At 38.7% G+C, this 10,425-nt stretch overlaps 2 protein-coding genes across 2 annotated transcripts in view; one reads left to right on the top strand and one right to left on the bottom strand.

Annotated features, from left to right (window-relative positions):
* The first annotated feature begins 3,602 nt into the window (after positions 1–3,602).
* LOC106938329 (hepatitis A virus cellular receptor 2 homolog) lies at positions 3,603–4,726 on the top strand. Its single transcript, XM_015020313.1, has 3 exons — positions 3,603–4,034; positions 4,205–4,224; positions 4,276–4,726. Exons 1-3 carry the CDS (start codon positions 3,614–3,616, stop codon positions 4,498–4,500), a joined length of 666 nt encoding a protein of 221 aa, XP_014875799.1. The 5' UTR covers positions 3,603–3,613; the 3' UTR covers positions 4,501–4,726.
* A 2,231-nt stretch (positions 4,727–6,957) lies between these two features.
* The window catches only part of LOC106938330 (Fc receptor-like A), a gene marked incomplete at its 5' end in the record, with an annotated part of 75,125 nt that continues 71,657 nt past the window's right edge, over positions 6,958–10,425 (bottom strand). The window contains 2 exons of the mRNA XM_015020314.1: positions 6,958–7,903; positions 7,987–8,142. Of these exons, the coding sequence (XP_014875800.1) occupies positions 7,899–7,903; positions 7,987–8,142 (161 nt within the window). The remainder of the gene's footprint in view (positions 7,904–7,986; positions 8,143–10,425) is intronic.

Below are 10,425 nucleotides of genomic sequence, written 5' to 3'. Positions count from 1 at the left end.
TTTCAACTAAAAACCTAGAGGTTGGAGTCCTTGTCAAACGGTGTTTTGGACTAAAGTCCCAGAGGGTTGGAGCCCTAGGTAAACGACATTTAACTGAAGTCCTAAAAGGGGTTTTAATATTTTTATCTTTTTTAATCTTTTTCAAAATGTCTTTTTCTCACTGTTTTTTTTTTCAATGTCACATGCTGTTTTTATTTTAAAGCACTTTGAAATGCCTTGCTGCTGAAATGTGCTATACAAATAAAATTTGATTGATTGATTGATTGATTGATTGATTGATTGATTGATTGATTGATTGATTGATTGATTGATTGATTGATTGATTGATTAAAGCATTCCTTCTTTAACTGCTGTTTTTATTGCTGGTTATGTATCCAGTGATCATTGGTTGTATGACACATTTCCCAATCTGTGTCGGGACTATGTTGCTGTGTCACTTGCAGTGACACCTGCTGGATTTAAAAAGTCATAGCAGACAAATTCAATAAAGACTGGAAACAGAACAAGGCTCATTCACATGTTTTTGTTTCGAAACATCAGCCGCTGTAACAACTTTAGGCCGTTTACAAACCATTTCATTGTAATTACATGGATGGAGTGATTTGAAAGAACATTAAAATACAAATAAACACAAATGATGACAAACCAGAACTGCAATCAGATGGTTGAGATGAAGATCCAGTTCAATCGCCTGCTTTCTGGAAACACCAGGGTTTATAACAGAGTGTTAATCGGTTCCTCCCCTTCATGCCAGGTGATGATGCTTCAGCATCGGGAAGAGCTCCAGTTACAGTAAGACAAAACCTGGGAGCCAATCCTACATTCATCTACAATATAATAAAAGATAATCCCTGCAAACTAATTCAAATATTCTATATCTATTGGAATAATCCAAAAGGAAAATGATCAAAAGTGGAAACGAGATCGGAATAATTATTTTCCTTAGTCTCTGTCATAAAATCAAAAGAGAAAACTTCCTCTTCCCCTGTTGATCCATACTGGTATTCAAATACGAGCCAAAAACCAACACAAAGCCAGGAACACAAAGTTTCTCCATTCAACAAAATCCACAAACATGTCGACACAGTTTCTCCCTCATCTATGGGTTTCAGGTGATGTAGCACCGACGTCAATCCAGATGGAGGGCCAGAAGTAAATTCAACCCATTTATTTCTGTTGATCCAGCATCAAAATGTCTAGTCTGAGTCCTTTACTGTTGCTCCAGCCGTTCTAATAGAGAGAAAGATAAACGTTATTTTCATGTTTTGAAGTTGATCAAAAGGGAGTTAATTTTAAAACACTTACATAAAAAATAGGAGAAAAGTGGATCTACAGCGAATAACACAAGGTACAGAAACTAACAATGCAGCACCACCTTCTAATAAGTAACAATCGCATCGTTTAAATTGTATTTTCAGATGTTTTATTTTAGTTACTTAGAAAGCCAAGCATTCATAGGTAAGGAAAGATATATTATTTTCATGCCCTATCTTGGTTGTCCTCAGAATGCTAATGTTGTTAGCTCAGTCACGGACAGAAAATATGACGTTTATTCAGAGGAACTTTCTTGCTAAAAAATAATAATAAAAAAGCTAAATGAATTAAATATAATCTATCCAGCCATACAGTCACCGTGAGCTGTTACTGTCCCCCTCATGCTTCGTGTCTGGACACCAACAGACACGAACACGAAGTTTCTGTAGATCAGAGCGAGTCGTTTGACCTACGTCTGAATCCAGCCTCCGACAGCGACTCAACATTAACGTACAACTCCAGCACGAATTTGGGTTTATAGAAGCTAAATAAGTTATTTACCAGGAGATTAAAGCTAATAAATAACATGTTGTTAGCAAACTAACTCGTTTTGACAAACAGCTGAAACCCTGAGTGCCTTAAATCAAGACTGAAAACCAACCTGGTTAGAACCACGTTTAAAACATTAGAAATGAAACATTAACCAATATGACGTGTAACAATGGCAAAATGTAATCGTCCAATTGTTGATTGTGTGTTTTATGACTTTGTATTTTTATTATGTAAAAAAAAATTATGTAAAAAAAATTATGTAAAAAAAACAAAAAAAATCTACTTTGTCCCAATGGAGCTCCTGTACACAGGAAACTGCTTGCTGTTGTTGAGTCATCTTCAGGCACTTTCTGAGACCCCGCCTCCTCCATATGGGCGAATCACGATGCAGGTTCATCCAGATCACATGATACAGCTAGTAGAAAGTGTAGTGTAATGGTGCTCTTGGTCTTTACATCATAAAGTGCTGAAATGTGATGTACAAATAAACTTGATTAGCTTTATCTAAGGGACTGAATATTTATGCAATCAATTATTTGATGTTAAATATGAAAATCTGATTTTCCTTTAACATTAAAATCTTTACGTTGTGATTTTTTATTTTTTGTCAAAAATGCCAAATTTTGTTGATGACATAGTTTGTAAAAGCAATAAAACATTAAAACATCCAAGGCTGGATATTTTTCATTGACACTGTATCTCACTGCTGAGATTTATTTAAGCACAATGTTTTTCCTCTGTTTTTGCCATCAGTATTTGGGTCTGCATACAAATTGAATCAATTAGCGGTAATGCAGTCACAACTGCATAATGTACGGGTAAGAAGTTTTGCTGTGGCAAAGAGGATTTGGCAACTTTATCATGAGCAAAGTCTGTTCCTCAACCAGTATCTCTGCTGCCAGTAACTTAACATTTGTCCTCAACAGATGATGCATCTGGCCTGTCATTTAATGTTCAACCCTGTTTCTCTTTGTGGCACAAGCTATTAGCTGAATTTGTGCTACGATTAGCATGTGTTCCTACTATGGTGCAGTCTTTACAACATGTTTACCTGTTTAACTGTGTTTCTATGGAGGAAGCCACTAAACGAGCTTCTACTGCCCTTAACTTACTTTTTCTTTAACACAGAGTTTAGTTCAGTTTATCTGTAGATTTTCAGTGTATCTGCTCCGTCTCATCAAACTCCAAGCTGTTGTGGCCTGAAATGACATAAGATCATTTATTTGTCTCCCATGAGAGAGAAACTTGTCTTAGACATGATCAGACTTACATAGAACTTTATTAGGACACTCAAAGGCGCTTTCCAATGAAATCAGTCATTCCCATTCACATGCTAGTGATGACAAGCTACTGGGTAGTAGCCACAGCTGCCCTGGGACAGTCTGACAAGGACACAGTTCCAGTTAAACCCAGTAGAGTTGTTTATATATGAGATGCTAGGATAGAAAACACTTTTTCATGGCATGCCTTCTAATGTATCTAATGTTTGCTGTCGAGATAATTAACTATTTTTGAACCTTCTTAAATTTCTGCAGCAGCTATAATAAATGATAGATTACACTTTCAAAGACACCATCTGAGTGTAGGCAACTAATGGTTCATTAAGCTAGAACTAAACAGTGATCTAGTTTCTCATTGGTCCACCGACTCCAATATATTTTACACTCCAGATTGAAAACAAAAAGGTGAGTTCTTCTTGCAGCATTTAAATCAAAATGAGATCTCTGAGCGCCCTCTTCTGGTTGAAAATGATAATTGTCTATCATGAAATGCAGTTGCACTCTGACTGGCCAGTGTCCTGTCCTTGATGCCTCATCAGGGTTCCTCTCTGACCTCTGACCTCTGTGTTGTTTCCTCCACTGCAGGACAGACGATCAGAGCTGAACCTGGAGAAAACGCCATCCTGCCATGTGAAGCTCCTGAGAAAAAACCTGTCATCATTGTAGAGTGGAGAAGATGTGATCTGGAGGGAAATGATCATGTTGCTCTGTATCAAGATGATCAGTTTGATGATGAGGGTCAGAATCCAGCTTATAAGAACCGAGTGGATCTACAGGACAGAGAGATTAAGAATGGAGACGTGTCTTTGGTTCTGAAGAATGTGACGACTGATGATACTGGAACATATGAATGTAGAGTGAATCAGACAGAAGTTAGACGCAGGAAGAGATCTCACCTGAAGAATGAGCCCATCATCTGCATCATCAACCTGGTTGTTTCTGCTCCAGGTGAGTCTGACTGGATCAGAACCTGCAGCTGCTTCATGGTTATTAATGTGAGAGAGAAACATGTCAGATCAGATGTTTGGTTTTCTGTTGTATCAGTAGAAATCAGCTGGTCTGAGATCAGCAGGTGATGATATTCAGCAGATCAGACTAACTCCTGGTTCTGTTTACAGGAAACAAGGAAGGACAAAAGGACAGAGGGAACGAGGAAGGACAAAAGGACAGAGGGAACGAGGAAGGACAAAAGGATGGAGGGAATGAGGAAGGACAACCAAAGGATGGAGGGACCAACACTGGACTGACAGTTGGTCTCCCAGTTGGACTCCTTGTTCTGGCTCTATTTGCTGTTTCAGGTTTTCTGCTCTGTAAAAAACTGAGACGTTCATCACAGGAACAGAACCAGCCTCCTGCAGCAGAAGCAGAACTTCAGGCTATGAATGTTGAAAACCATCAAGAACCTGAAATGTGAACATTTAGACATTTTTACTGCAGAACAAACTTTCATCACTGAAGTTCAGCTGAAGATTCACTTCACCTGTTTTCATCCGATCTTTTTACAGCAGAGAATGAACTGAATGTCAGAAACAATCCGTGAAAAGACCTGCAGCTTCTTTTTAAGGTTTTATTGTAAATGTCAATCTTTTGATGGCGTCTGTTCCTTCATCAAAGTTACCACCAAAAGAAGGTCACACTAATATTTCATTGAACCGCCTTTAGCTTTTACAACCCCTGGCATAAAGCATCACCTTGGATGAGCGCTCATTCAGACATTTCCTGCTGTAAAACAAACTCGGATCAAAACCATGGTACAATAAGGTCATTCCAAAGTGCATCTTGTTGTCTTTCAGGAACACTCAAAGAAATGAAGAGAAAACATTGTGGAAGTCAGTGAATGATACTTTTACTGACCAAGTACAGGGAAATAAATATGGAGTCACTCAGTTCTGAGTGTGCAGCAGATCTGCAGCTCATCCCAGAGGTTCTCAATGGAGTTAAAGTCTGGACTCTGTGGTGACCAGTCCATGTCTGAAAATGATGTCTCACCTTCCCTGAACACTTTCACAATCCCGACTTTGTCATTTTGTAAAATGGCCCTTCCATCAGGGAAGAAAAAAATCCACTGATGGAATAATCTGGTCATTCAGTCGAACTGTTGCTGAACTTTGACCTGACCAACTGCAGCAACCCCAGTAGGCATGATGGGTAATCCCCTCACCAGCTCCTTTGAACAGGTAAATGCACTAAACTGCTGTTCTTCTTTAGCTTTGTTTGCTTTTGTTTTAAAATAAGTTTGCTTGTATAGACCTTTGTTTATCATTTTATTACACTATGTTCAATAAAGTCAAACTTGAACTTTTTCTCTGAAAGAGAGAGAGAATGATTTGGATTCCCTCCAGTAGAATTTCAACCAGCAAACAGAAGATGATGTGAACAATGACATTAACTTTCTGTTGTTTCATGTTTGCAGTTTGCTGTAGTTTAAATGATGGCAGCGAGGAAGTGAAGGAAGTCGTTCAGTCAATGTTGGTCAAGCTTCAAAATACTAAATTAACATTAACAGCCACCTCATTCAGCCCAGATCTTCTTCCTTTGCAGTGGAGGATGGTTGTTTACAGCAAAGGTCATTTCCAGTAAGCTTCATATTGTAATGAAGCAAATAAAGCAGCTGGTTTTCACCAGGCTGCGGTACCACAGTTCAACACATATTGCTTTAGATTGTAAGCAAAATAACATGGCCATGAAGGCTTTAATACAAGCTCCATAATATTCTGCATTTTTCTGTTTTACTCATGTTGCAGAATAAAACAGCAGTCTGAATATGGCAGCTGGAATAATTTGAGTTTGTTGCATTTTCATCTTTGCTGATGAGACTTTTTATGCTTTTTTTGAATACATTTCTAAACAAATCCAACTTTTGTAGTTTAGTTTCCATTCTTTTATTCATCATCTCTTCTCTGATGATGAATAATGAAAGGTGAAGTTCACTTATTGACTCTTTGATAAGTACATCAGAATATTTTTGTTAAACTGGTAAAAGTTGAAAACTTAATTGTCCTGAATTGTAATTCAGGTAAATGAGCATCAACAAATGTATTCAGCAGACCAAAGGGACCAATCACAGATTCACTGATGATACAGAAGAGACATTGCGCACGTCGTACCTCACACCAAATAAACAATATCTTTTATTGGAGGATTATAAGGAATGAAAGCAGATCAAGAAAAAAACTGCTACTACAATACCAAATGGTAGCGGATCGACTGAATCCATAATTTGCTCAAAATATACATTTCCAAACCATCATTAACTAAAAAAAACATCATTAACATACCTATCATTTGCTCCAATAAAAAGCTTTAAATTTACAATGAGCAGTGAAAATCTATGATGAAACATGTTAATCTGACAGCAGATTCATTCATCTGATCTTTGTTCCACATCTGATCAATATTTATACACATTAACCATGGCAACAGGTTAAGATTAAATATGAGAACATGTTGTAATATCTGGTAAAGGTTGACTCCAGTATACAAATGACTTGTACTAATGACTTTGACCCTTGATTAGTTTTGAGAAACGTTAGGTTATGAATAATATTTTTTACATTTATCACATTCGTCTTTAAAACCTATATCATTCTTCTGTTTGCCTCTAACTTGTGCTGTAACGAATGTGTTGCAAGAGTCATAAAAGCAGGAAGTCAGACTCTTTTGAGCCAAAGTGCAGGCAGACTGAGAGTTTACCTGATGGAAGAAACAGGTACAGGGTAAAGGTTGTGACCCAGAGAAGCAGGACCAAAGCTTAAGGCTTTCTGAGAAGATGGGGGGGTTGAGCATGTTTGCAAGCTGAGTTTTTATTTGTCCCCTCCTCCTCTTAGCAGTTTGCAAACTTTGTAAATAGGGAACACCCATTTGTAATAAAAGGTGCAGCGGGGGGTGAGAGCCTCAGAGCGAGGTGGAGACTGTAACTGATGGTTCTCTCCTCATGAGTAAATCTAATCACTTGTCTCTCTCTTCTTTGTGTTTGTGTCAAAGTGCTTTAAATTGTTTGAACCTGATAATAAACTTCCTGTTTGAGTTTTGATGCTTTTATTTTGAAGGGAAATTTCCTGTCCAGCTGTTGGCAGAAAGGCATCTTAATGGTAAAGACAAAAAATTGTAACAAAATTTATAAAATTTATCTTATTATCAGACCCTTTCATACAGACGAGGTATGTTTATGTGACTGAAGTTGTGCATTTGTTTAAACATAACTTATATATCTTGATTTGTTTACTATTCTGTACATTTATTACTTTATGACCCATTAGTCTAATCCCCTCATCACTGAAGTGGTCTATTAAAGGCCTTTCTGTCAAACTAGATCAGCGGTCTAACGAAACACAAGCAAACAGGAATAATACCCACATATTGATCATATATTCTACCATCATGTTTAGATAACTATACCAAGATTGATCAGTGGCATTTTAATGCAGGGTGATAAAAAAAATACCAAAACAAACAGAAAAGTTAGGCTGGTCTGGAGCAGGCTGGCTGCACAGAGTAAATCTCCATGGTAACTTATGTTACATGTTTTGTGAAAACTAAGGAAGGCATAAAATATCCGGAAAATCCCAGTTTAAGTTTTTATTTGTTGAATGTCTTCATTAATTTGTTGAATCTGCCTGTTGCATTTGGTTTCTACTCATCTTCAAAATCATGACACTCATCTATGCTGTTATTTATTACTGAGATATCAGGTGGCTCAGTGAAGTGAATATGGTGAGAATACAAATAATAATAATAATAAAAGAAAATTGATGGTGTCATGGTTCTTTGGAGACACTTTGAAATCCTTGCTTTCTCCTGGAGACAATAGTTTCATCCTGCAGTAGAAAGGAAAGTGTTAACAAAATGGTTTCTATCTTTCATCATCAGTTTGTGGGTTTATGTGCTTTAAGTTTATTACCTTGGGATCTGTGCTGATAAAAAGACACAAAGAGGAGCGTAGAGATGAGGTATGGACAGAAGACCAGCAGGCGGCGCGTCACTGTGAACACGAGCTGCACGGGGTCTGATGCAGGAGGCGGAGCTTTGGAGGTGGGAAGGGCTACTTTAAGTTTATCTGGAGAAAAAAATACATTTAATTTTGACCCTAAAACTGGAAGAAAAACCTCTTGCTGACTCATTTTGCTCCCCTGATCAACTGATCTATTTAGACCTTAATGCAGGGGTCCCCAAGCTACGGCCCGCGGGCCACGTCATTTAGTCCCGCCTCCTCATGCCAGAGAGCATTCAGTGTTTTTTTTTCATATATTGTATTTTCCGGTTTATATGTGGATTTTTCTTCAACCACCAGGGGGCTTTTGAGCAAATGTGAAACTTACTTTCCCTCAATGGAATATATACTCGTCAGTCACCGTTTCACTCACGGTTTTTTCCATTTGCATTCTGGGTAAAAATCTATCTAAAAGCGCGAATGTGTCGTCACCCCCTCCCCCTCGACAGTTTCAAAGACAGAACAGCCCTTCTTCCACCCCCCCCAATCCCCGTCGATAAGAATTTTCTAAGGTTTCTTTCTCCAAAACCTAAGACCGGCCCCCGACCAGAGAAAGGAACAGCTATGTGGCCCTCACAGGAAAAAGTTTGGGGACCCCTGCCTTAATGGCTTCTTGTGTTTACCGTTTACTTTAAAAGAAATTCACTAGTAACAGCCATGGAACACACTCTGTTAGACTCTGTTAGTTCACTACCCATCTTACAGCTTTTATTATCCCTCATCCATTTGGCATAATACAAGTGTGAGGGGTGTACTCACTTTTGTGATACACTATATGTAAACTTTAAACAGCAAGCAAATGTTTTCTGGAATTTATCAAATAGAACTGATTTAGGTAATTTTAACAAATCTAAAACAAGAAAAGTTTCAGACAGTGAAACGTAGTTTGGTTCTTTTTATTCGATGTATGTAAATATCTGGTTTCAGCTGCACCTCTCACTCACCATGTAGTGTTGTTGAAATAGGCAACTGAACAGGATAATAGCTTCAGCAACCTTTCTGAATTCACAGACAGTTAAGATAATCCACCACAGATTATGGTAGATTATCCCACAAACAGGATGTTGAGTTTGTGAGGCATTTCTTTTCCTGCTCTTAAGCCATAGGTCTCCTCGTGAAGGCACAGTTCATTTCTGAGTTATTTCCAATAATTTCTCACCTAAGATTACCCCTCTGTAGGTTTGTAAGCTTCACCAGGACCCTACAAGGACCAGTGGGTATACATAATGGAGAGATGGGTACATACAGGTGTGTGTGGCTGACCTGAGACAGAGATCCAGCTGGATGGAGACTCTCCCTGATCAATGATGTTGCACTTATAGAGGCCTTCATCAGATTTCTTCACCAGGTTCAGGGTCAGGTTCCCAGTAGTTCCATGACCAATGAAGGAGCCATCTTTATAGAAAGCAGCTGGGAGGTTGTGGGCTGGACTCTTTGCTCTGCAGCTCAGAGTGACGTCATCTCCCTCCATCACAGGGAGGACAGGACTCTGCAGGATCACTGATCCACCTCAACACAGAGACAAACTACAGCATTTCATCCATTTCCACACAGCAACACTAACTCCACAGTCTGATCTTACCAACAGTGAGGTTCATGCTGCTGCTGGAGGATGATCCCTCTTTGGACTCACACCAGTACACACCAGTATACTTTTCCAAAATATAGCTGATGCTGCAGGTAGAACCAACTGGTTTCCCCCATCCTTTTCCACATTCAGTCCTGGTTCCTCTGGTTGTGTTTCTCTTCACAGTCCATCCATCAGAGCTGTTTTCATCCTCACAGATCAGAGTCACTGATTCTCCTCGAATCAACTGAGATCTGCTGGGACTCACAGTCAGACGAACTGGGACAAAAGCAGGAGAACATATATTTAATTTAAAAAAATATATTGCATGAAGTCCCAGTGGATGGAACACCCAAGCTGTCTGCAAATGGAGATTGCATTATTCACCTTTGGCCAGGGCCCTTGGATCTTTGATCCAAGGGCCCTGGCCAAAAGGGGGGGCAATTTATTTATTTATGTTTTCATTCATAGGAATTTAATTAAACAGGGTCCTGTCAATTACAAAATTAATCATATTGTATTTTAAAACATTGTTTTTAGCAGTAAAAATGTAATGTTCCCTCTCCCAGATCATAAAACACACATCAATATTTGCCCTGAACCCCCCTGTCTGCGTTAAATGGTTTGTTTGTGCTTGGAGCTTCAGAGTGACGCTGTTAGCAGCAGACAGTGGGAGATACTATGCTGCCTAGAATAAGAATGTCAGGTTTTCAAATAAAGAGAGGGAGAGAGAAAAAGGTAAGAGTGTTAATTTATAACCCAGTTTTTCTCCAAGAGAGGTG

This window comes from Poecilia latipinna, unplaced genomic scaffold (assembly GCF_001443285.1).
Source record: "Poecilia latipinna isolate Pla-1442-1.1 unplaced genomic scaffold, P_latipinna-1.0 Scaffold2566, whole genome shotgun sequence".
NCBI classification, from domain to species: domain Eukaryota; kingdom Metazoa; phylum Chordata; class Actinopteri; order Cyprinodontiformes; family Poeciliidae; genus Poecilia; species Poecilia latipinna.
The sequence above is the reverse complement of the archived record's forward strand: the minus strand, read 5'-3'. Positions and strand labels throughout refer to the sequence as shown.